This window comes from Falco punctatus (genome assembly GCF_963210335.1).
Source record: "Falco punctatus genome assembly, chromosome: 11".
NCBI classification, from domain to species: domain Eukaryota; kingdom Metazoa; phylum Chordata; class Aves; order Falconiformes; family Falconidae; genus Falco; species Falco punctatus.
Window position 1 is genome coordinate 12,613,217 of NC_137591.1, and position 26,375 is coordinate 12,639,591.

The 26,375-nt window shown below is 54.2% G+C and overlaps 1 protein-coding gene across 11 annotated transcripts in view; it reads right to left on the reverse strand.

Moving 5' to 3' along the window:
• Positions 1 to 474: 474 nt before the first annotated feature.
• Positions 475 to 26,375, reverse strand: part of PTPRF (protein tyrosine phosphatase receptor type F) — a 395,877-nt gene continuing 369,976 nt past the window's right edge. For all 11 annotated transcript variants that reach the window (XM_080406869.1, XM_080406872.1, XM_080406870.1 and 8 more), the window contains 11 exons: positions 23,684 to 23,807; positions 21,531 to 21,706; positions 15,603 to 15,722; positions 14,377 to 14,531; positions 12,793 to 13,078; positions 10,717 to 10,895; positions 8,063 to 8,189; positions 7,697 to 7,822; positions 6,896 to 7,050; positions 6,284 to 6,419; positions 475 to 6,156 (listed from right to left, as the gene is read on the reverse strand). In XM_080406869.1, coding sequence (XP_080262995.1) covers positions 6,088 to 6,156; positions 6,284 to 6,419; positions 6,896 to 7,050; positions 7,697 to 7,822; positions 8,063 to 8,189; positions 10,717 to 10,895; positions 12,793 to 13,078; positions 14,377 to 14,531; positions 15,603 to 15,722; positions 21,531 to 21,706; positions 23,684 to 23,807 — 1,653 coding nt within the window. In that variant the 3' untranslated portion in view covers positions 475 to 6,087. The remainder of the gene's footprint in view (positions 6,157 to 6,283; positions 6,420 to 6,895; positions 7,051 to 7,696; positions 7,823 to 8,062; positions 8,190 to 10,716; positions 10,896 to 12,792; positions 13,079 to 14,376; positions 14,532 to 15,602; positions 15,723 to 21,530; positions 21,707 to 23,683; positions 23,808 to 26,375) is intronic.

Consider the following 26,375-nt stretch of genomic DNA (forward strand, 5'->3'; position numbering starts at 1 on the left):
GCCTGCGGAGCCGGTGCCGGACCCTGTGAGTGGGTGCTCCCTGATGGGAGCTGATGGGTCTCAGGCGCCGCACGGCGACGTGCAATGGGCACGTGCCAATTGAACTTATTAAGCCAGCTAATTATACTCCTACAATTTATGTCTGTAAGCAAAGCCAAAGTAGAATTTGATACTATGCAAACTTCTGGCAGCGAAGCGCAACCTGGGGCTGGGCCGGCGCCAGGGAGTTCTGCCAGTGCAGCCCGGTCAGCTGGAAATGTGGAAAATGCCCCCGTGGCCCGTGTGCCTTGTCCGTATCTGCCGCTGCTGTGCTGAGGGTTGGGAGCTGACAGCGTAGCTTTAGCAGCAAGTGCTTTCAAGTGTGGACAAGGCTGAATGCATGACGGGGCCTGTCTAGGGATACTGACCTCCCCTTGGCCGGGACTGGCTGCGATTTTCACAGATGGCGATGTACTAAGTGCTTTTTTAAATGTGTAAGTGCCAACAGGCAACCTTGAAAGTAAGCACAACCCACCCAAAAGCGCTCGTAACCATCCTCATCCTCAGACCACACTCGGTCACTCATCCCTAAACGAAGTTTTAATTTCACTGTGTGTTTCTCCTGATACGCATTTCCTTTGGTGTCATGCTACAGGCACACGGCAGCCCTGAAAGTCTTACTGAAACACCACACCAACGCAGGTTTCTCTGTGGTCTGCTGCCTCTCTGGCCTCCTCAAACTCAGATTTGGACCAGAACCCTGAAGTGGATTAAAATCACAGCATGTGCAACACTCAGCTTCCTGCAGATGGAGGTACCAACACAGACAACTGTCAGGTAATGGCTGTGACATGAACTCTGAGTTTCTGGCCTTTCTGGTGGCCTGACAGCTGCAACTGCTAACCATTAGTAAAGAAAGACCAACTTTCTAATATCAGGAGACACAAGCCAGTCTTTTTATGGTGAAGATTGGTAAAATATTGCCACAAGCAGAGAAGTCAAGGCAGGAAAGCTTGGTAACACATAATTGTTGCTGGGGACTAAGATTACTTAGCAAAACTGGCAAAAGGGCAACAATGAACTTTTAATTGGAGGGATCAGAACTTTTCCTGCTCTCAGAAATTAACCAGGGCAGAACAGGCAAAAAAAAAAAGTCAGTCTTAACTGGGAAACTTTACAAATTAAAATGGCAACGTTGCTGAGAACAAGAAATGCCAGGACTGTGGGGGAAGGAGTTGCCAAGCTACTGCGCAGAGTAAGCTCAGATTTGTTCCATGGTGCAGCTGTTTCTTTTCCTTATTTAACAAGTATTTTGCCCTTGAAAAAGAAAATTTAAAGTAATGGAATCCCAAAGGGCAAGTGCTTGGGCAGGATGTTATTTGGACTAGATGATCTGTAAAGGTCCCTTGCAACCCAAACCGTTCTATGATCCTGTGATTTAGCATCACTAGGAGGCAAGCCAAGCCTAGGCAGGGCCTACACAGCTCTCTTGCTACAGTTATCAATGGAATTAATAATAATAAAAAAAGAAAACAGAAAGAGCAGAAGCTCAGGAATTCACCTTTGACTAGCTGCCATTTAGCTGCTGTCCCACCTGCCAAACCGTGCCCTTTACAAAACCGCTTATCTGAGCCTGCATTAGGGGCTACCTGGTACAATTAAAGAATGGAAAATTTTCACTAGGAAAAAAAAAAAAAAAGGCCAGCAGTAACTACCCAGTGCCATTGCTCAGTGCAAATGTGGTCGGTCTGTCAGAGATACTCCAAAGGAAAGAGGCCAAACGCCGCCTTACGGCACCATCTTGGGAGCGTTCCCTTCAGATCTGGAGCACAGTGGGGCACTGTGAAGCCAGGCTGATACCAGAGGGAGGGAGAAGTCTCAAACTGATACCAAAGAAGACAGGGCAAAAAAATGCCAGCTGGGATAAATCCTTTCTAGACAGGGAAAGCTGAGCATCACAGCCCAGGCGCTGCAGCACCAGGCCCTGGGAAGAGGCAGTGTGGCTCTGCCTGGAGCACAGCACAAGCCATGGTGCTGGCTCTGAGGGCAGATCGGGTTAGCATCCCTGTGTGTCCCCTCTGCGTGGTTAGTCTTTTTGTTGTTGTTGTTCCCCCCTTTTTTTTTGTGAGATATGCAGAGATAAAGGGAAGTAAATGTTGATTTTCAACTGATATGAGCCCATCCCCTTTAGTGGAGTGCTGGCTTTGTGTGAGGAGGCAGGGGAGCAAGACTTCCCCCACAGGCAGCAGCTGCCTTTGCTGCTCTCTGACCTGGCTGTCCTCTGGGGGCCTGTCCCCTTGCCAAGGCAGAATGTCCTGACACTTCGGGGCCTCCCAGCTTTCTCTACGTGCCCAGTCTTTCTTGGCCCTGTGAGGCCAGCACAAAGCTTTGGCCACAAGGGTTCAGCTTCACAATTTAAGTACCTACACAGCATCTGCCCAGCAGCAGCCTTGCTGCAGAGGCCTGGGCTCACTCAAGGCAGTCCCAGGGTGGCCCGTGCTGAGACACTTGTTCTCCCTCTCCCTGCCTTCTCCTGTTTCTACTTGGTCCATAGGCAAACTCACTGACCACCTGAAAAAGTCACTATGTGCCTTATGCATGTGGCAGGCAGAGAAGCAGAGCCCATCAGGCAGCACATCGGGAGTGTTTGTTCCCTCATGTTTTCCTGGGGTTGGTTGTAGAGAGTTTGGGCTAAGAACAAGGCATCAGATGGGGAGGAAGCCTCAGGTGTTCTTGGACAAGAAGAAGGTACATGTGCATGTGCTTGTGCAAGTGTTCTGGCACCTGCTGTTTTTGGTGAGAGCAAATCACTGCATTTAAAGTTACACACGGACTAAAGATTCCTGCTGTGCACATGGCAGTGCCTGGTGGGTGCTCGGTGAGCAGCATATCCATGTGGTGAAAGCATTGTCACCCCTGTAGTTTAGCAGCATAGCCAGAGCGTTGTCACTGCAGCGCAGGCAGGTGCTCGCTGCCCGCCTCCCAGCTAGCCGGCTTCCTACAGCACAGTGGCACCCCTCCTCCCCACACGCACCCACGTACAAGCAGGTGCTTGCTTGGCTGCGTAGCTCTGCCATCCTGGGCCCTGGCAGCGATGCAAAGCAAAGCATCCCGATGCCAGCGGTGCTGGCACGTGCATGCACACACACCTGTGCGCGTGTGCTGCCTCGCAAGGGCAGGAGCTTGCTTTGCCATTGGATCTGCACCAAACAGGGCTGCCCAACAGCAGAGCCAGAGAAAGGCTCCACCACCCTCAGGTCTCCCCAGGGGCGAAGCACTGGGGTAGGAACCAGTGAGGTGAGGGGGAAACACCATTTTGCATCTGGCACCTGCTCAGGCGCCAGTCTGGCCTGGCAGGAAACACTACGTGTGGCTGAGCTCCAGCACAGTCAGCGAGGAGCCAGTAAGAAGCTGCCCATAGTCATGTTGGGGAAAAGCTCATCAGTCTTTCTGCTACACGCTCCCACCCATCACCGCACATGGTGACCAGGGCAGATTTGGCTTCCTCAGCAAGGACAGACAGGCCACGGGGCCCTGGCCTGTGTGGTTCTGCCCTTTGCACTGGCCCTTCCCTTGCACGCTTGTGCCGTTTGTAGGTGCTGCTCTCTCTAGGAGCTGGCACTGACCCAGGGTTTGCAGTTCCAATGTGGGCAGGGCACAGCCACATACCTTGGCAGGGGTCTCACACCTCAACATAGCCGGGTGCTCTCTGCAGTTAGGGGCCAGGCAATGTCTGACTGCTGAGCAGTAACTTTGCATACACAGCTATGCCGAGTGCTGCAGAAGAGTGTTACTGCAGTGTCTTAAGAGGCTGGCAACACCCCAGCCTCATCCAGGACTGGTACTGCCACCAAACCCACAGTCACTGACCCTTCTTTTTCCTGCAAACCCACAAGCGAAGTCCAACCTGGTCCTGCGGCCAGCACGCTGGCAGGGGAGGGGGTGCAGGTAAACGTGTTTCCAGCAAAGCCCTGCATCACCCCTGGGCTGCATCCTGCTACATCCTGGGATCCTCTGAGGATCAGTAATGGGCACTACAGCAGGTGGGGACCCCAGCCACCATGGACAGCTTGTGCAGAGCATGGCCTGGGCAGAAAGTGGCTACTGGCTTCCTCCTGCTGGGAATGATCCATCCTTTGTGAAATGGAGGGGACCCAGAGAAGGCCTTGGCTGCAAAGACAGGCTTGGCAGGACTATTCCTGGAGGTGCCAGGGACTGAGGACTCTCAGTGCAGCCCGGTACAGCTGCAGGCGGGCAGGAGGTGAGCTCACGCATGCACAAAGGGGGTTGTCGCAGAGGGTGCCTGAGCTCCCTGCCGGCACAGCATTGCTGCAGCAAGTGTGGGGCACTCGTGGCTGGGATGTGCCTGTGGGAAAGGACTTCCCTGGCAACAGGTTGAGGAGCATGTCCATCACCGAGGGACTCTATGGCCTCTTGCTTACTGCTGAAGAAACAGACAGCAAAGCCAGCTTGTATGAAACCCAATTATTCAAATTTATTAACATCAAGAATTATGCAATGATGCTGTAGATTTTTTTTTTATTAACAAATAGAAAACAGACTGTATACAACAGTGACCCCTACAGCACTATGCATCCACAAGGTAAAAATGAATGTGTCCTCCAACATTACCAACCCTGGATTGCTGATTTCAACGTAGCTTGGATTCTTAACATTCGGAATACATGTGATAATACAATTAGATACCCTTCCACCACCTTTATTCATAACTCAATGCACTCCAACGAGGGCTGCTCACTCCCTGTCTTTAGTGCAAGCGTGATATAATAAGGAGTATTAATATATAGTACCATTAAATTAAGTCCAGTAGTCTTGCCACATTGGTTCATTAGAACGTCCTGAAGTAGCGGAAAGTACAATATTCTAGTGACTTTTAACAGTTGCAGGATAGCAGAAATTATAGATACACCCAACCTCTGAAGCCGTGTGTACTCCCCTCCCCTTCCCTGCTGTACTCTGCTTTCCAAAGAGAGCCGGCCTGGCTCTGCTCTGGGGGTGGCTGGGCTTGTGCTCCTTGCCTTTGTAAATGCTCTGATGCACTTCACTGGTGAGAGGTGACAGAACGGCGCTTGCACGCACAGAACCGCGGGATTAACAAAAAGGGCTGTGTCTCGCTCTTTCCACCCCCTCCCTGGGGAAGCGTGGGACCCACTCCCTTCTCCTGCCCCCTTCCCAGCGAGACACACAAAAAGAGGCTCCAAAGCCTGGAGCCTGGGGTTTCAGGTCTCTCACAAACAAGGCGACGACAACTTACGTCATATCGGGATCTGCCAATACACACGGTCACTGCATTGGTTTAACACGCATCGTAATAGGACTGAACGGTTTCCAGCTGACAAAGGGACCGCTTCTCCGGTGACCCCACATGCCCTCCCAAACCCAAACCTACTCAGGAAATAAGGGGGGGGGGGGGGGGGGGGGCGGGGAGGGGAATGCTAAAAAAATAATTGGTAGCTTAGGTCCAGTTCCATGAAATTTAATATTCTACAGAGGACTAAAAAGCAGCCTATGGGGAATGGAGCCGGGCAGGAACCACAAGCCAGCTGCTGCAAATTACCAAGGAAGCTGCACTAAAATGGGCAGAACCAGCAGCGACTGGCTGAAATAAACACAGGGCAGTAAAAAATGTTAAAGCAATAGGATATTAAAAAAAAAACAAACAACCCAACTCCCAAAGGTTTGGTGGGTCCAGTTCTGCCCGGGCAAAACATTAAGACTTGCAAAAAATAAAAAATGAAGAGAGAGGAGATTATAAAAACCACTAGTAACTATTTTACATGTTTAAAAAAAAGATCCCATTCCACCCACCTAAAGCCTCGCTGTGAAATGCAGTCGCGTGAGAGAGGGCGAGAGATGCACATGAGCAGAAATTCAGCCAGAGACTGGAAATGCTTTTGGAGTCGGATTCCCTCGTTTGGCGCTGGGGCGAAGTTCCTAAATGCCGTGGTCAAAACTGGTTGGCATGGAGGTCTGCTGCCTGGGCAGCACCTCCATCTGTACAGAAGGACTGAGGAATGAGCGGCTCTGGCTCAGAGGGACCCGTCTCCACTCCTAGACATCCCCACCGCGACTGGAGGAAAGCACTAGTTACGTTGCATAGTGGTCGAAGCTGCCGAGATACTCCAGTGCCGCTCTGTAGCACAGCTGGTACTGGTCCTGCAAGGCAGCAAGGGGGGAAACGTGACAAGCGGGGATGTAAGGACAGCGGGCAGCAGGATTCACCACCCAGAGACACCGGCTCCCCTCCCTTCTCCCACTGCCCTAGGGAGGAGGGAACACTCACCTCTGTCTGCACCATGGCTGGCCGCTGCGTCCTCAAGGTCTTCACCGTCTGGAACATGTCCACCACCCCCTCGTAGCGCATCCTCTCCAGCACGATGCTGAGTGTGATGAACACGCCTGTGCGCCCAACCCCAGCGCTGAGCAGAGGGAGCAAGAGGTGTCATTAGAGACCCACCAGCCCCAGCGAAGCTCTGCAGAGCTCCTAGGAGCAGTGCAAGCGTCCCCAGCTCATGGAGCACAGGGACCTGTTCAGTGGGGCCAGGAGAGGCCACAGGGACACTGCCAGCCAGAGGTGCCTCCTCAGCCCCACGGGGCCCACCAATTCTGCCTTGCCTCTGGGCCAAGCTGCTGTGGCACCCTGCCCTGCCCAAGGACTCTTCCAAGGAGCTCAAATCCGTACCACCAGGTCACTGGGTGGGTTAATCTAGTCACCTGGCAGAAAGGCTACCGATGGCACCCACGGACGTTGCCGCCTCCTCGTCACCTGCCTGCTTCTTGACAGTGGTTTAACAGGGGGGGGCAGGGGAGCTGGCAGCTGCCGAGGTAAGCAAGGTAGGGGACATCTCCGAGGACTGATAAAGGCAGAGGCGGGTGCTGATCTGTCCTCACTCACCTGCAGTGCACCGTGATGGGCCCATCCTGCCCGAACTGCTCCTTGGTCTTGTGCACCTGCCCGATGAAGTCGATGAAGCCCTCTCCCGTCTTTGGCACTCCCTGCTCAGGCCAGTCTGTGAACTGGAACTGGCGGATGGTCCGTGACTGGCCGTCCTGCAGGGACAGGGTTGTTAGACGTGAGCAGTAGGTGAGGGGCTGCTCTTGCTCCCCTCAGCACTGGCGCTGCTGACCTGCTCTCAGACCCCCTGGCCCAGGCCAGGTGAGAGGGTGCACAGGCCATGGAAGAGCCCAGGCAGATCTTTCGCCGAGTGTCTGGGGCCTGCCTCTGCTCTCCCGTATTCACCCCAGGGTGGCTGAGCTGAGCAGGGCTTTAGGCCCCTGCAGCGTCTGTTGGGTCAGTGCCCTGGTCCTGTTTGGGGCGCAGCTGCACCCCAAGACCACGTTTACTGTCACACAGGGATCCTGTGCCCAGTGAGATGCTGCACACAGAGACTCCAGGTGCAGGGCAGCCCATGGTTAATCCTTGCCTGAGTGTGCGGCATAGGCAAGGCAGGGTCTGGTGCTGATAAAGATCCCTGAGCTGCTCACCAGGGCTGACACAGCTGGCAAGGAAGGAACTTGTGGTGAGAGGAGCAGCACGTGCAGGGCAGTAGCCCTTTCTGCCTGCAGTGCAAGGCAGCACCTTGCTTTCCGGTTCCTGCAGGAGCTGTGGCACACTCCCCCCACTGCTGTGGGCAGGACAGAGGTGGGGCAGAGGCACTGGAGGCAGCAGAGCTGGGGAGCCAGCAGTTGCACTCACCCTGGCATCTGTCACCTTGAACTCCCGGAGAATGTACTGCGGCATGTTGTACTCTGCCATGGGGTCCACCACGAAGTACTGGTACCGGGCAGAGCGCTCTGCGGGCCAGTACTGATGGCACTTCTCCTGTGGATGAGGAGCATGGTAAGACATTAGTACCGACAAGCCGCTGCGTCTCCCTCCTGCTCCCTGGGAGCGTATGTGGCTGTGGGGCCACAGGGTCAGCCACAGGACCAGCCAGAGGACGTGCCAGGGGGAGGCTGGCCCAAAATGGCTGGTGCTGGGGACAGACTGGGGTGACCTGAGAGGCTGTGTGCACAGACAGAAGCCACACAGCCCCCTTTCTCCCCGCGGCAGGACTCCTACCCGGCCCATCTCGCGTAGCTTTGTCAACATCACCACGATGGTGGAGTTGTGCTCCCAGAGCATCCGCCAGAAATCCTCCGTGGTCTCGGCTAGTGGTCCCTGCGTGGCGATGTAGGCCTTCTGCTGCCTGTGACAAACATAATGGTGTTCAGACCAGCTCCTGGGAGACAGGCAGCAGCTGCTCCCGGGGGCCGGTGGGCTGGGAAAGCTGGAGGCAGGGGCCCTGTGCAGCAGGGAGCAGGGCTGACAACACAGCTGCAGGAGGCAGGTCTGTAGGACTAGCCATGGATTCTGTGGGAGGGATGGACCTGCCCAGCCCATGTCTTCTAAGTGCTTCCCACAGATGCAGCGAGCACCACCAGGTGCAGGATCCGGCAGGGCTGCTAGTCCTTGCTGGGGTGACAGCATCCCCAGCAGCGCTGCCGCACTAGGTCCCTTCCCAGCACCCAGCCCCATGTGAGCGGGCTGCCAGCACCCACCCGGGCTGGAGGGAGAAGCTGTGCTTGGGGCTGACCCCAGCCGCAGCCCCGGGCTCCTGCGCTGTCGCTCTCTGCAGCACTCGGGCAGCACGGAGACCATGAATGCCGTTGCGCCAACTTTCCTGAGGCTCAACATTTGTCCTCAGTTCTACCGCGACACAGAGCGTCTCTCAAAACGCTCCGTGTGACAGCAGAGCTTGACCTGCCCCAGCCTGGGCCCTGCCCTGAAGAAAGTGGGCTCCGAGGGGGGCCCTGCTCCGGTATGTCGGTGCTTTGCCCGGCCGAGCGCCCAGCGCTGCACCGCCTGCCACCGCTGGCTGTGGGGACACGGCCCCGCTGTACCGCTGCAGGGTGCTGGAGCCCACAGCAGCGGCGGCACCCCCACCCGGTGGCACCCCCTCAAGCCGGGTGGCACCCCACCAACCCCTAAGCCAGGCGGCAGCCCCCCAAGATGGGTGGCAGCTCCCCAAGCCGGGCAGCAGCCCCCCAGGCCAGGTGGCAGCCCACCCAGCCTGGTGGCAGCCCCCGCCATCCCAGCCCCCTCCCAGCCCACCCAGCCCCCCACCTCCTCCCTGGTGCTAAAAATTAATGAACGTGCTGCAGGACAGCTGTCATGTGCAGGATGAAGACAGGGGCTGCCTCAAGGTGGATTTATAAGACATCATAAAAAGCAGGGAGCAGGGGCGCAGAACGAAACCAAAGAGCTAATAAAGATGCAGCATCGGTGGTGTCTGCAGGACCTTGGGCCAACTGATCTCCTTAGATAATACAGAGAAGATTGCTCGGTTCAAAGGAAAGCGTGGGAAGAGATAACAGCGCTCTTTTCGGGGCTGGGGCAGGTAGCACATGAAATGGTAGCACATGAAATGGTACCACCTGCCGTGCTGGCAGCCCTCCCTCTGTGGCACCACCAAGGGGCAAAACCAGCATTCCTCTTCACCAGCTCTGGAGCCAGGACACGGTGTCTGTCAGCCACCACCGGGCGGCCGGGTGGGCGCGCAGGCAGGTGGCCACATTAATGACGCAGTGCTGGACGGCTCAGAGCCACACAGGCAGGAGGGAAGCGAGGCTGCTCTGTGACAGCTTTTCTACAGCCCCTTCGTCCTTCCCCATTACTCTGTCCATCCCTGAGGGAGCCTGGCTCGCTGCAGTTTTGCTGCATTGGGATGCTCCTTGGGTTGCCCTGCTCCCCTTCTGCTCCCTGCCCACACTTGCCTCCATGTAGCCCTTTCCCCTGGGAACTCTTCCTGGGCTCAGCCGCTGGCAAGGATAGAGGCACAGAGTCGCTGGCCTCGCCGCACCAACATCTGTTCCCTTTGGCAGTGCCTGTTCCTCCTGGGAAGTCACCAGCCCATAAGAAGCGTTTGGCCAGAGCCAAGCTGGAGGAGGACTGTGCCACATTCATCATTATAGCCCTCACTCCTGCACTGGGTGACCCTCCTGCGACAGTGCACCAAGAGATGACAGCACCGAGCCTTGTATACGCATGCTTGCGGTTTGGTCTGCATTAATGTCTGGGGATTGGCGAGGAAGCCTCGTCCACTGGGCTGCTTCCCTGCATTCTCTCCTGGCACTTAGCATCTGAGAATGTGATGCCAGCAGTTAGATACAGAAACCCTAAGTATTACTGCCCCACCAGATCTTAATTTGTGCTTTCTAAAAGGTATCCTGGGAGGGGTGTAGAACCCAGTGATGGGGTCCCCAGTGTCCAGCACCAGCCCTGCCTGAAGATCCACAGACTCCCCCCAAAATGAAGACATGGGACAATGAGCCTTGGGCTGCTGCCTGTATCAGGCACACTTCTACCTCTGGTTGCTACAGCTAGTGAGAGGGGGCAGGTTTGCATTAGATGCTAGAGATATACGTGCCAAGCGATGCCTACTAGAAGATCCTATAAAACTCCACAGGAACCAGCACAGCCTCCGCCCCAGCCATGTGGGCATCTGTCTACAGCAATACAAGCCAGCCTGGCAGCACTCACTAGCAGTCTTCACATATTGTTACTATACGCACTGAAGTGTCTGAGAAAATGGAAACAGGTAAGATGCAACAAAGTGATCCCCGGTCTACCTCTAGGCAGCCAGGACCAGTCCTTGGGAAAGAGGAGAAGGCAGCTCTGCCCGGGTTCCCAAGCAGGCAGGACAGGCTGGCCCAGGCACCTAAGGTGGCCCTTACCTGTACCCATCTATGAAGCTGGCGTTGATATAATCGGAGCCCTCGACGCCCCGGATGGGCTGCAGACAGACTCTTGTCAGCTCATATGGCATGATGTTCACGAGGCGGTTCTTGAATTTGTTGCACGGGAGGTTGGCACTGATGAAACGTGAGGTATGTGCTTTAGAGTTGGCCAGCAGCTGAAAGAGGAGGAGACACGTCAGACCCCTGCTGGGGATGCAGCACCTGGGGACAAAAGCAGGACCCTGGCAGCAGGGCAGGCAGGAATCCCTCCAGGCATGCACCCACGCTCCCTCCTCAGACTGCGGGACCCCCCTGTGCTGGCGACCGCTTCTTTCCGGACCAGACAAACGGCTCTGCCACCAATGAGGCTGCATCCCTCTGCGCTATTTCACAGTCATCAGTCTGGTTTTCGGTACCATGTCAGCCCCGCTGCCATGGCACTGCACACCTAGGCACGGCGGCACGGCCTTGCTGCTGACTTTTGGTGCACAGCTGTAGGTGACAGCAGGGGAACTACAGCCCCAAAGCCACACATAGCCGAGTGGAGACCCACAGCAGCAATCTGACCCACAAAGGGCCAGGACACGAACCATGAAGCTTTGTTCCTCGCTGAACCAGGGACATGCCTGGTGGTGTCAGGGAAGGAAAGCTTTCCATCTTCCAACAATGTCTTGCTATTTACTTCTCACCCCAGAAAAAACCAAGAAAAATGTGAGAATTGTGACAGTTTTAGGTAAAGAAAATCTATTTTGGGTTACCGTGAGACATTTCACGGTTCTCTTTGAGCCCTGTAAACTGGAGTCACGGCAAATGCGTTACTTAGATCTGTTGTCAGAGACATTCAAACAGAAGTCTCTCTCTTTTTCTCTTTCTTTTTTTTTTTTTTTTTCTCTCCCCAAAAGACCCTCTCCAGCATCTCCAGAGCCACCCTTCTTGCTCTGTGTGGCAGCTGGTCCTTGGCAGAGGCTCCCTGCAGAAGGACAGGGTTGCTCTCCGGGGAGTGATGTGGCCATGTCAGGCCCTCCCATATCCTGCTCCCCAGGGTTTCCCGTGCAGTTGACGCTGCCAGGGCACAGAAGGGGGCAAACCTTATTACTTTTCTAAAGAGACCCTTGGAGAAACAGGAATTTTTTGCCTATCTTACAACAGAGTTGCTAGAGTTTAGCCTAACTCTATGGCTCTCTTGAGGGTTTTCTCAGAGCAAGAGCCACCATGAGATGCTAATGCAGTACGATCTACTGTCCCAAGCCCAGGACATCAGCAGCTCTGGTAACCGCAGGACAGAGCTGCTCAGCTATTCCCAGTTTACGCTGAAAGTCAGTGTATCTCCTGCTTCTTTGTCACTTGGAGGGAATCCCCAGGGTGAAGCTGTATTGCTGCAGTTCAATTCACCGCCTGCATGGTCTGCTGCCTCCCTGCGTGAGCTATATTCCCCTGCTCGATTTCACTGGACTAATGCACCTCATCTGAGAATATGGGCGCTTACCAGAGCTCACTTCCATCTCCAAGGCTGTAATAAGTATCTGCAGCTGGCACTCACAGATACAGAGAGCAAAATGTCGGTTTGGCTTCTTAAAAACAGTGTGCCTTAAAACACTGCCTTCACCAATTCTAGACACCGAGGCTTGGTGTCGAGGTGGTTAAAAGATAACAGAGCTCAGCACTGAAGAAATGAGACTAGAAACGTCTCACATATTTAAATTGGAGCCATTTCCAGACAAGTTGTTCACAGTAACATCAATTATCACTAACACGATCTGCATCTGATTTCAGATGCAGCTCCCACCGCACAGTGAACCTAGAGCAGAACGTGCTGCTGAGAACTGCGCATCCATCTGCCTTTTATATCCTCCCCAGAAGCTGCCAATCCAGGGGGAGCCATGGCCAATGCAAGCTTTACAATTTAAATGTATTTTAAATCACTGCCTACCTGGTTTAGAAACACACAAAAGAATAACTATCTGTAATGATCCACGGCTCTCCTCTCCCAGTCCCTGGGCAAGCGGCCCCGTGAGGCTGCGTGGGCAGAGACAGGGCACCGGGGAAGGGGGATGCTGGGGCTCTGCCACCAACCTTGAACTCCAGCTCCATTGCAGTAACGCTCTCGCCTGGTGGCACCTGGGTCAGCTTCTGGATGTGAGCAAAGAGGTTGCGTGCAGGCACCTCGGTATTGCCACATGTGGCTGCCTCCAGCAAGGCCTCATGGATGAAGATATACTGGTCCTCTGTCTGCACCATGTAGTTGCGCTGAGAGCGCATGCACGTCACGTGGCCATAGATGTCCACAGTCTTCTCATGCTTCATCCGCTCCAGCATGGCATCAATGACAATGAAGCAACCAGTTCGGCCCACACCAGCACTGTGGGAACAAAGCATGCGGCCCGAGGTGACACCGTTTCCTATAGATGCCACGCAAGCTCTGCTCTTGCTTCAGAGAGCACTCGGCCCTAGAGCGCACAGAGGGGAAGGAGTAAAGGCTGCTCCTCACGGTGAGGGATAATGAACTGAGCCCCAAACAAGAGGTGACAGGAGGAGCGAGGGAGAGAGGCACTAGAGAATGTGGGAGGCTACTCAGCCCTTCTGCTGTCCCCCTTTCACTGACGGAGCAGAAAGGATGTGGTGTCATTCTGCTGGTCCCTGTGGTGGCTGCCAGCACCTCCACGAGGGAAGGAGAAATATGTTTAACGGGCAGGGGAGTGACAGCATACCTGTGCATGAAGTCGGAAGACGTGAAGTCCAGGCTGGGCCCCAGCACAAGTGAAGTCCATAATTTCAAGCCTGCTTATCTCTTAACCTAATGTCACCGTTTCCTAACCCATAAAATGAGGACAACCAGCCCGGGGGTCACACACATCTGTGCTGAGCCCTTGGCTCTAGCACTGGATGCCTCTCCACATCTGCTGGAAGGGCAGTAGCAATCCCCAAACTATTCACCCTGAAAGTACCCTGAAAACAACAGACACGCTGTCGTGACATGTAAACACAGGCAGAGACAGGGAGCTAGACATCTCCTCATTTATGGTGTAAGACAGATCCTTAACAGGGCTTTAATACAGCTTGTTTATGTGTTAATTATACCCCACTCCCATCTGAAACAGAGCATGAAAGAAGAGCATTAAACACTGCTGGTAAGGCGTATGCTGGAACAGCAATGATGGAGTGGTTTGTTCAGTAATAGTCCCCACTCAGCTGGTATAGATAAATCTTGCCCGGATAAGATGCTGAGCCTTAGTAGACTAATATTTTGCTTAAAGAGCTGCCTTTCTACCCTGCAAAAGAGTTCTACTGTAAATACTATGTACGAATGTTTGTAGAGGTTGTTGCATGTGTGTCTGTCAATGATGAGCCTCTGAAAGGTACCACCTACTTATGCTGGGCACAGATCATTTCATTTTTAAATGGTACTTGTGGTTTTGCAGGAAAAGTGTTTTCTGAGGCTCTCCACACAGCAGTGCTGTTTAGTCTGACAGAGCAGTAGCAGTACACGTCACCACTGCTGGTTGCTGTCCTGTTCCCAGCCCAAGCAGGCAGTGCAGGTTATGCTACCATGAACCCCCCCTGCAGGAACAGGAGACTCCACTTTTAGCTGGACAGGTTAAAGCTCCAGCAGCCAGAAGGCACGCGCCCAGGTGCAGCTTCACAAACACACAGTCCTACCTGCAATGGACAACCATGGGCCCAGCATCTGGTGGGTTACAGGCCTTGACCCGTCGCAGGAAAGCTAGGATTGGGGTCGGGTATTCTGGTACCCCGTGATCAGGCCAAGCCATGAACTGGAACTGTCTCAGCTCTCGCTTCTCACTGGAGCCATTCTGTGGAAGACAAAGAGGAGTTGTTTTGCATGAGAACAGTCTCATCCTACGACCAGAACCCACTGAAGGGTTAACAAGGTACCCAGCTGGCTGGTATGTAATGCTGTGCGTGATCATGCATGTATTGGGCTTTTACCACTGAAAATTTGGAGGCTAAATGTAGGTTTCTTGCAAGGCTTCTGTAAACATAGATGCTCTGTGGAAAGCCAGCTGATACAGAGAGCAGAGCAGCTCTGCAGGAGTGAAGCAGACTGAAGGGAAGGTGACAGACTCCCTTCTGCGCAGCATGAGGTCAGTACCCACGTACTCACTGCACGTTCAGGGAAAATGGGCACTGGGCATGGAAGGGCCGCAGCAGCCAGCTCCCCCTGCTCCTCTGCATCATGGGTCTCTCAGGGATCGCTGATCAGCCTGCATCTGCAGAGACAGCCCGGCTCCTGTCTCGGCTTAGCTGAGTGATCTATGCAGCAATGCGGTAAGACTGGCTGGGTGACTGCTGGGGGTGAGATGCCTTCCTGGGGCGTTGAGTGTGTCCCCATCGCACACTGCTGTGCTTGTGGCACAGACTCAGTCACGCACAGAGGCAGCCTGCTGCAAAGCCTGTTTGCATTGCCATGACACACCACTGCTAGCAGTGTCCCCAGGGATTGCCAAACGCTAATGAGCTACGCAGCAGGCAGGAGAGAAGGGCTTGCACACGTGTCAGTGTGACCCCTCCATTTGCATTATTAGTGACAGGAGTGCTAAAAATTCACTGCTTCCCACGTTGTCCCTCTAATGGGAGGACAGCTGTTACAATGTACACCCAACAGAGGCAAGCACGGCCCATGCTCTGGGGCCCATTACAGGGTCTCAGTGCATACAGGAGAGCAACAGGTGTCCTGGCCAAAATCCAGTGGCGGCCAGATGCACAGCCTGCAGCTGGTCTCCCATTGCCGCCCAGCTGTGTGTGTGGACTAGCCGCATCTCGGCCACGCCAGGCCCAGCCGATGGGCTCTGCCTGTGGGCCCTGCAGCACCGGGGAGGGGCTCTGCACTACCTGGAGGAGGAACGGCCCAGCCAGCACCATACCTTGTACAGTGCAAAAGTGCGGACGGTGTAGGTCGCCAGCTCGACTGTGTCCAGCAGAGTCACCTGGATCATCCCATAGGTTTCAGTACCCCGGCTCGGCCAGTACTGGTCACACTTTACCTGCAGGGAGGAGAGGAGGAAGAGTCAGCGCTTGGCTGCTGGCTGGGGCATTTAGGGTGAGGATCAGGGCTCTGCCCCTCAAAGGGTAAAGACAGAAAAAGTCACTGTGCAGGGGGGCCCCAAACACACAGATTTCCTTCTCCTGGAGTCTCCCAGTCCCCAGCAGAAAGGCAGTATTGCCCTGGTCTCCTTTCTACTAGATTCATATTCAAAGAGGGATTTTTTTTTCCCCTGGCGCCACTGGTGGGAAGTGGTGAAGAGGACCGGGCTACCAGACACAGCAGCAAGAGCAGCACCAGGTATGAAGACTGTGTGCAGCAACTGCTAGCAGTGATTTGTGCCTCCTGTAATTTTCTTCTCTACCTCCTGTTTGGGAAGATGAAGGTCTTCAGGGCTATGCTTGTAGCATCCCCCTGTGGGAGCTCCGCCTGGACAGAGAGGTCAGCAGCTGTGCGTTGGTGGGAGGAGAGCTGGTGAAGCAGGGCAGGGGAAGCGCTGGTTTCTCTGGGGATGGCTCTGCTCAAAGGGCAGCTGAGGTGAGGGAGATGCAGCCTGTATGCCCCCGCACCAGCTTCCTTCTATCCCAGCTTGAAGTCCAAGTCCTCGACCCACAGCACTGAGCTGAGACTGGACAGAGCTCTGAGTCCAGCATGGTACACAACAACACAACAACAGGCAATGCCTTTCCCCATAAATACCTGCCAGCTGCCCCCAGGCAGCTAACCACGCTAGTGAAAGATGGGATGCGGTGCATGCCAAGCCTCCAGCCTGGATGCAGTGTCCACAGGCTGACCCTGCCACTTTTTTTGCATTGCCGTAGGCTGAAGTGCATTGAGCATCCCTTGGAGGTGTCAACCTGCCCTTCTGGCAGGTGGTGCATCCCAGGAAATCTGCATCTCCTAGGTGTTTCAAAAACTGCTCCACAGCAAGGCACAGATGCCAGCTCAGACACAACTTGTTCTCCTTGTGCGAGGAGATATAGACCGTGGCCCAACCAGCCCTTCAGCCCCTTCCTGCAGGCAGGACTGTCTCATTGTGCTGCTCCGTAGAGACCCATAGACTTTCAGCATCCTTTATTTTCCTCCTCCCAACTCAGCAGCCAGAGCACTTTGAGCTACTGGTTGCGGCTCTTGCTGCAGCCCACTTGGCAGGGAGCCCTAATGCATCCCCAGGGCCCCATCCCTCTGCCCCCTTCATCTCCCTGTGCATCACTCCCTGCTCACCTGCTGATGACCACCTCCTCCTCCTATTCACAGCTCAGCATCTGCAAACTACTCCTCCAGTTTTGTTCTCTCCAGCCCTGAGCTCCCTATTTAATTTGGCACCCTGAGCATCCCTATTTCATCTGGCACTGCGGTGCTGCGGTGCCTGGCTGACAGGAGGAAGACTTCATTCCCACCCATGTGCACTGCACCGAAAATGGTCTCCCGCCCTAGGAGAGAGGAGTGAATGGAAGATCATCTGTGCTTGTCAAGGAATAGTAAACTTAATTATTAACCGAGCGTGTTTACAGGGGAATGTGTGGGAAGGGAAACAACAGGCTTAATTAGAAATCAATGAAGTTCCGCCTTTTAATTGAAGGCACTTTAAGCAGGGTGGGGCTTGTGAGAGCTAAGAGCCCTTATCCTGTACTCTGGCTGGTGGAGTGCGGCAACCTGGGGTTGGAGGGAGGCAACTGTCCCTGCTTTTTTTGGGGTCTGCTCTCAATAAGCCCTGCCCTGGCAGAAGAGCCTGGGCAAGGTTGCCTGGTGGGTACTGCAGGCACCTGCAAGCCCAGAGCAGCTCTGCTGCCTCCTGCCCAGGATCTCCTGCCCTTCGGGCTGCTGTGCTGCCTTGGATCTGTGCTCCCAGCATGGCAGGCCCTGTGCAAATCTCAGAAGATTTCTCTTCCTCGCTTGGCACAGAGCAGCCTGTTATTTTATGCTGACTAGCTGCAGAGCGAACAACTCTGAGGTCACAAACCCTATTTCACAGCTAAACTGATCCTATCCTTACAAGCAGGTGGCAGCTGCACCTCTGGCTATCTGAGTTTGCCTTGCCTGGCTTGGGGATGATGTGACCCCTCTCTAAAGCAGGTAAGGGGAGGGCAGAAAGGCATCCTGCAAATGCTGGGGACAGCTGCTTGCTGTGTCTCTCTTGGTGTGATTTGCAGGGGACATTGCAGAGGAGCAGCACATGTCCCCAAGCCTAAGCCCACACCTCTGGGAGAGTGGCCCCCTCCTGCCAGCCACGTGCTACAGAGCCATGTGTGCTCAAGCACAAAACAAACTTCAGAGGAGTTCCCTGTGCAGGATAATAGCAGTGCCTGGGCCGGTAATTGAAAATTATTTATTCATGACCAGATAAGAGTCAGTCACATTTTCTGCCAAATTTACCCATAATGTTTATGCCCCATTTTCAAGCTCTGTAAATTTTATGCTGAAGCCGATGCACTGTGGCACTAAAGCAGATAAGAGATGTTTTCTTCTGGCAGTGCTTGCTTCTCATTAACTTAAGGAGCATGGTAACGTCCTGAACAGCCATTTATTGCAGCTTTGCTGAGTGGTTCCTGTCCCTCCCCTTTGATGCCCTGTGCCCAGGAGCAGCCGGGCACCTCTCCTCAGCTTGAGAGCTGTGCTCTGCTCCCAGCCCCGCACGCAAGCTCCAGATGGCATCGCTGCCAGCGGGAGGGCTGCAGCGGGATGTGGCTGTCAAGCCTCTCTTCCCCAGAGCGCCTGAGCACCAGCCTCTTTGCACCCCTGCCTGGGGACACAAAGCGCTAGAGGAGATCACACCCCAGGGATGGCTGCTTGGTGCTCTGGGCTGGGACGGAACAAGCCATGGCACTGCTCTGGGAGACCTCGCTCTGCTGGGCTCTTGGGGATAGCCCAGGGTAGGAGAAATCCTGCTTTAATACCTCTCTCATGCAACACACTCTGGTAGGGACACGCCACGCTTGCAGCTTCGGGAAAGCTAATCTACAATGTGTGTTTCTGAACTGCCACCAAATGATTCTGAAACTGATTGTAAAGCTTTGAAGGCAGCTAAATTGCACAATCCAGCCATTTCTATCCTTTATGTGCCTCTCGCTTTGTGAAAACATGAAAAAGGGAGGATGATTTGGACCATCAAGCCAGCTAAAATTGCAGACCGTAAAAGCTGATGCTCTTTAAAGATTTATTTTTTTTCCCCCTACAGCTCAGGAGCCCTTTAAAGCAGTGCTACCCCTACAGGGCTGCAAAGCTGCTGCTGGTCCTGGTCGGTCGGCTTATCTACAAACAGCACTGTCGAGGGGTCCTTGGGGAGCTCGCGTGGGAAGGTGGCAGAGCCTGCTTGCTCTTGCCATGAAGACCTGCTGCCCACCCCAGGCTCCACAGCTGGAGAGACAGCCCTGTGCTGGCGCTGAAACCCCCGGGCAAGGGGACTTTCAAGCAAGGTCATCCGTGGGTAATGCTGTGACACCATGTGACCGCCTGGACAGCGCTGTCCCACTGCAGTGTGAACATCGGCAGGCAGCAGTGCTGCAGGGACCCAAAGGGTTGCATCAGATGCGGTTTGAAGGCTCTGGAGTGGAGTAAACTGTAAAACAGTGACTCATGCCGAAAGCTGGGAGTAATGGGCAGTGAGCGGGATCTTCCTTGGTTCCAAAAAGGTACGCACCTGAGTGAGCTCTAGTCATCACCAAAAGGGTATGAGGAAAACAGGAGCAGGAAGGTGGCTGAAAGCTGTCCTGCCTTGGGAGATGCTGGAGAAGCCAACAAAAACCCCAGAGAAAACTGCCTCCTGCAAGTTCACATCCCAGCTCCCCACCAGGGCCCTCCTGTGAGTGGGTGCCCTGAGGCACCTACAGAGTCCAGCAAACAGGGAAGCCCTCGCTGTGGAGGAGCTGGTTTGACTCAGGAGTGGCTGGGCTTCCCCATTGCCTCCCCTGGCAACCTGCCCCTCCTGCAGTGCCTGAGAAAACTGCCCTTCTTGTTAGTGCTGGGGATGTGCCAAAGAGCCAGCGGGGCATGGGCAAGTGGTGTCAGGGAGTGAATGCTAGGATCTGGGTCCAGTCGGGTCAGCCTAGAGCCCCCTGAGCAGCACGCCCAGTCAGGCAGGCTGCCTGCAGCTTCTGCGAGGGCTCTGGTCACCACCTGCCCATGACAGGGATTCACAGTGCCCGTCCCATCACCAGAAGCCTGACCACGTGCACTGTATTTGGGACAGAAACCAATACCACAGGAGGTAATTGCAGAATGACATGACAGGGAGCGTGCTGGAGGGAGATAACGCACCGCTCAGCAGCAAAGGCATCTCAGGCAAAGACAAGTGCCTGTGGGGTCAAAGGAAACCCGTTATCTTTGAGAAACAGGCACCTTGGAGTGCCTTCCCTTAACTAAGCAGCCTAGAAGTTAAGTCAGGACTCTGGGCATGGATTTACTTAGCAACCTAAAAGGGCTTTTCCTCATACTTCAAATATACGCTTCATCACTGAAATGTGAAAGCACAAGAGAGTCCCCATATAACCCCCAGCTGAAGAGAACAGTTGATCAGCACCTTCTGATCTTGCTTAGCCCAGGTGCAAGCCCTGAGCCGCAGGACGAGGCAGGTTAATTCACCTGTTTGGACCGGGCAGGTGATGGTGGCCATCAGATGGAGCAGGCAGGGCTGTGCAGTGGGAGGCACAGTGCAAAGCTGGGGTTGGATCTCTAGAGGCAGCCTGTCTCCAAGAAACAGTTTTCCCCTGCAGGCTGTAGGGCATTTGTAAGAGCCGGGGAAGCCCATGAACAAAGCCTATTTTTGTACGCAGAAAAAGCAGATCTGCTTTGCCATGGTGATCAGTTGTTCCAGCTGCTTCCTCCCAGCCAGCGTGAGCTAGGACACCCCTGCGAGCATTTCGGTGCTAAAGCTTTGAAACGGAGGGAGAGCATGCGGGCAAAAGTTTTAACTAAACACAAACTTGACAGTTTCTGCTTCTCAAGAACGAGCTTATTGGGCTAAAAATAACCAGTGCTTCACAGCTTGAGTGCACAGCCCCTTCTCCTGCTGTTGGCATGGCAACACTAAAATATTCTGCAAGTACAAATGCTCACTGCTAAAATTTTACTTTTAGGAACATACTGAATCATGAGAGGCATAAGCTGCCTCCTGCTTAGGCAGGCTTTGCCTGAAGGGTTCATCTGGGCATGGGAGCACTTCGGTCACAGCTTATGAGCTGCTGCTTCAGGGGCTGAGCGGGAGCCTCTGCCATGAGACACCATAAGCATCATCTGCAGCAAGGGCTCCTGCTCCTTTCTCTCCACCTTGTGCCGTCCCCATGGTTTTCAGGCAGCTTTGCATTTATTACATCAGAATATCTAATCTTGGCAGAATGAGCTGATCATTTATAAATGTTATCATTGGACAAGGCACAAATTAGTCTTGTTATTGCAATGAGACCCCGTCAGCCATTTCCCTGCATCACCAGAGACACCAGGGCCCTGTCAGGCTGCAGGATGCTGCTGATGCCACCTACCCATTGCAGCTTCTCAGACACAACCCCCAGGCTTTCGGGGACCGTCAGCACTCCCCATCTCAGAGCTTTCTTTTCTCCCTTTGGCACAAGTGATGTGGGCAGAGAAAGGATGGGTGTGCATGCAGACACACAGGCAAGACAGAGGTTAAAGAGCAGCATCGACAGGAGGTTTTGCCACCCTTTTGTCATACAGGGATATCCTTACAAGACACTTGTTGCTGGGGTGCCTGCAGCAGTGAGCCACACCAATGGACCTGCCTCTCCCTGGATGCCCTTAGCTCTCTCTTGCCCCTGCCACCAGCTCCAGAAAAGAGAGGAAACACACACTGTACCCTGGATTTCTCCTCCAGCCTGGTCATCATGACTATAGTTGCTGTTCTCTGTTCCCACACCATCCTCCAGAAGTCGCTGAGGGTTTCTGGCAGAGGTCCCTGCGTGGCGATGTAGGCGTTCTGCTTCCGATACCCATCAATGTAATTGGCATTGATGTAATCACTGCCTGGGACTCCTGTGGAGAAAGAGGGTGAAGCGTTGGTTACTCCAGGGGCAGCCCATGACCCTGCTGCCTATCACTCTGCTGCCCTCTGCAAGCAGGGGAAGAGGCTGGCACGTTCACAAGGCTCTCGACAATCTCCTTTACAGGGTGATGCCAGAATCTCTCCCAGGATACTGCAAAGGACAGGGATGGTGCCTGAACAAAGAAGAACCCTTTGTAATTCCCACATTAATGCAACAAGCAGGCAGCACCAAAGCAGAGAGACAGCTGCCACCCGCACACAAAGGGAAATTCACAGGCAGGAATATTAAGGAGCGCGTTTGGCCCCAAGCAACTGATTGAAATAATTGTCTTAAATTCACTAGCAATTTGTTATGGTCCTACAGCACCTTTTAAAAATGAGGCTGCTTCATTAGCTTGTCTCTGTTAGCAGGGGATGTCAGGAAGGGATGTCCTCCCACCCCTCCTGCAGGAACAAGTACCCCAGAGGAGCCAGAGACCTTCCTCCCACCACCACTGAAACCCTCCTCAGTGTGAGACCCCCCTCTGCTGCCTGCTGGCAGAGGCTGCTCCAACTCCTACTCTGCCTCCACCACTTTAAGGAAAGGACTTTCTTGTAAAGGCCTTTAAAACGCAAACATACAGTTAGTAAAATAAATGGCAAAGCAGAGGCCTGGGGCTGTTCTTCCAAACCCTGCTCAGCATAGGCTGCCCGGGCTGCAGGGAGAAAAAGCAGCAGATATCTCCTTGTCTCCCGAGGAGAGTGCATCTGCATTTCATTAGAGGAAGGAAATAAAGCTGGGGGTCTCCCCCTCACCCTTCTGTCCTGGGGAATTTGCTACGCGTCCCAGCAGTCTCCAAGTCTCCACCAGAAATAAAGTGCTGGTGGCTCTGGGGAAGCAGCAGCAGCTGGAGTGCAGCACCCGGCTCCCTTGGCACCGGCGGCGGCGGGGACCTGGCAGGGCGCTTTGGGAACTGTTCCCAGGAAGACACAGACACTACTTATGGCAACTGAGTCAGGCTGGAAAGCAGGGATTCCCCCATGTGCTCACCCCACAGCTGTCTAAGGGTTTGCCCATCATCAGGCATGCCAGGCCTCTGCTTAGCTGCTGCTGCTTAACAGGCCTTGCTGTGAGGGACCCCCTCCTCCTCCCGCACAGGATGAGCAGTGCATTAGCATTAGAAAAGACTTCCATCTCAAGAAAAAGGATGCTAGTGACTGCAAGGCCACCAGTATTCAAAGCCAGGTCCCAGTCACTTCCCCAGGCAGGGGTGCGTTGAACTAGCTGCATCTTCCTCATTCCCTCACAATTGGGCTCAGTACTGGCATGCAGAGCAGGGTGCTGATTTACAAAACAGTGGGAATGGGTGAGGTACCGGGCTTTGGTACCCAGGCTCCAGCTCCTGTGTGCAAGGTGACTACAAAGCAGGCACTAAAAGCATGTATTAGCCAAGACTCCAGAAATGTGGGGCCACTGGGGTCAAGTGCTATGAACACCAGGGCCTGCTGCATCTCCCATGGAGCACAGGGATGTATGGAGCCTGATACCCCAGGGGAAGGGGCAATGCTCATCCTGTGCAGCTCTGGCCACTTAGTTGGAGCAAACACTGACAAGTCCCAGAGGAAGATACTGGCCACGCAGTCGTGTTGGGGCACAGGGTGGTAGGGCTAACAGTGCCATGTCCCACCACATGCTGAGGAAGGCAGCTAAAGTCACACAGGGGGGCGAGCAGCGAGAAGGGAGGCTCCTGGGACCAGCAGAAGCAAGAAGCAACCAAATGGGGCACACTGCTCTGAAGACAGTGGGAAAGCTGGGGGAACTCTGCAGTGTCTTTCCTCTCTTCTTGCCAGCCAGAACACACATTTGCTCATGCTGGTATGTTTCTTGGTGTTTGTCCCTGCTCAGCTGAGAACAGGGAAAAAGATGGTCCCCTGCCACAGTCAGATTCAACCGTTTGCTGCGGTGCCCACTCCGGAGTCACTCTTACCATCAATGGAAGTCAGGATGACTCGTGAATGGTCATAGGCGATCACATTTGCATAGCGGTTTTTCGGTTTATTCACTTCCAGGTTGGAGTTCTCCCAGGTGAACTGCTGCCCGGGATCAATGGACTGTGGAAAGAAAGAGGAGGAGGGAGTCAGGAGTGATTACAGCACAGCAGGATGCTGCAGCTCAAGTGTTTCAGTCAGTAAATCTGCATCCCCCCACATACCTCTCTCTAGGCCAGACACAGCTTGTGTGGGTGTCCCCAGCAGCAGTGTCAAGCCAGACCACACTGAAACCCACGCCCCAGTGGGACCTGACTCCCATGACCTGCAGGCAGAGCAGCCCCTCACTAGGGCAGCTTGCTGCAGATGAGCCTTCATCTCCACTCTGGCTGCACGCTCATCCTTTCCTCTGGAGTTACCCATCAGCAGAAATTTGGTCTTATGCCAGGACTCCACAGAGACCTGACTGCGCAGTTCTTGACCTAGCAGTTTTATTAGCTGTTGAACTGCAGTCTCCTGAAATATAGCAAGCCCTGGGTGTCTTGTGCCCCAGGAGCTTTAGGTATTAGCGTCCTGCAAGAGCCTATGAGCTTTTGCCAGGGAATACTCATGAAAATTGATAGGTTACTATCCATTGCTCCAGCTACTTATGCAAAGTAAACATCTCTCATTTGAGTTAATACAGTGACAAAGAACTATAAACCTGGAGACGAGATGTGCTTATAAATCTTGGGCAAAGGCCTGCGCATTCTGCAGCTGCCTGAAAAGCACACATCCTGATCCCACCTATGTCCTGGCCTCCCACACCCAGTGCTTCTCTCACTGGCGCACCCGGTGCATGGCTCCTCCATGGCCAGGCAGCCCTTTCCCAAAGCCTTTCCTGTTGTTTTTGTCCATGCATGAAACAAGGTGAAAAAGGACCATCCCCAAAGCACCCCTCTGAGATGGGATGGTCTCTTTGAGAGATATGTGAGACAGCTGCTCCACACAGGGACTTGCTTTGCACATGCAGCCTTGGGCAAGCCTGGGACAGGCAGCTAGAGCAGAAATCAGTCATCCTGTGAACCTCTTTGCCCCACAATTACCAGCACAGTCAAAGCCTTCTTAAAATCACGCTCCAGCTCACGGTCTCTGAAGCTTTGCTGGCCCACAGGCAAAAATACTGAGCAAAAACAGGCCAGGGGAAGTACTGCACGTTATTCTCTCTGCAGGCATCCACGTTCATCGCTTGGCAGAGAGCCATTGCAGTAGGTTTCTCAAGCTGTAAAAATCCCACAAGACCGTCAGCTCTGGATCAGCTGTGAGCAAAAGGCTGAGCCGGGAAGTACAGCTCTCTGACTGGGCTCACCTGAACGGCCCTCACGGTCCCTCTGCTCAGCCCCACCAACCTCCACCTGTGCACAAGGTGACACCCATCGCTGTCCCCTACCCTCCTGTGCCACTGAGCAGGCCCTTCCCAAGTGGCTGGCAGCGGGTGCAGCCACCCAGCTTGGGCACGGAGCGCAGGCACTGCCTGTGCCAGCCCCAAGAACAGGCGCCAGCCCCAAGGCAGGTGGCAGCCGCCTGTGCCTGTCCCCACGTGTGGCCTGTCCCCACGTGTGGCCCGCGCTGCCAGCCCACCCCGCAGCAGCAGGCTGCCTGCAGGCAGAGGGGCCGCTGCTGACGAAAACACACAGGAGGATGTGACATCACAGCGATGCTAATAGGTAGTTTGGGAAATGTAGGATGTAAATAGACATTTCCTACAGAAAACCTGTAATTTTCTATTATCAGCGTAATAAGCAGGCAGCAGCAGCGCTCAGAGGCCCTGCAGCATGGATGGTGGGAGTGGAGGCTGCAGGCAACGCTCCTGGCTGGAAACCCACAGGCCTGGCTGCCACGGCCCCTGCACGCTCCTCTGCCCAGGCACAGAGCTGTCCCGGTGCAACTCACGGCTCTCTAGGGCACTTCATTTCCTTGAGGCACCTATATTTTGGTTTCAGGACAGGCTGCCCACTGAATCGGCTCTTTGGATGCTCTCCTCCCTCAGCTGTGTGGCAGGGATGACTGCTGCCCACCTAATGGTGGGGCTGAACTGGAGAAGGGCAGTAGAAATGATCAAAGACATGAAAAGGTTAAGAGGAACAAAATGCATAAAGACTTCTCTGTTTGGAGTAGAGCTGAGTGACAGGGGTTCTGATACCGATCTAGTCAGTCTGGAGCACACGAAGGAGAAGCACAAATAGACGCACTAAGGAGAAAAATCCACCCATGCCTATTAAAGACATAAATAACACTTCTTTGTCAAAAAGGTGGCCTTAGTCTGCACAGACAGCCCACGCAGAGAGCTGGCTAGCTAGTGATGGAGCTGAGATTGGCCCTAAAGGTATGAGTGAGCATCTTCTTGCCGCTAAGGAGAGACACAAGAAAGCACCAGCCCCGCTTGCACCCTGTGAACACTCACTCAGTGCCAGGCACAGGTGGGTGCTGGAGCGAGTCCTCCCTTCACAGCAGAGGCAGGGAGAGCTCAGTGCAGTTGTTCGTGCTCAATCTACGCTGTAAACCACTGCCAAGAGGCTGCAGGGCTGCCCAAGCTGTGGGGTGCAGTGTGCAAGTCTGTGTCCTGCCACTGTGGTGGAAAGGGTTATTTCCTGGTGGAAGAGGAGGCTGCCGAGAGCCCCCAGAATCGAGGAGCAGCATCAAGGTGTTGCC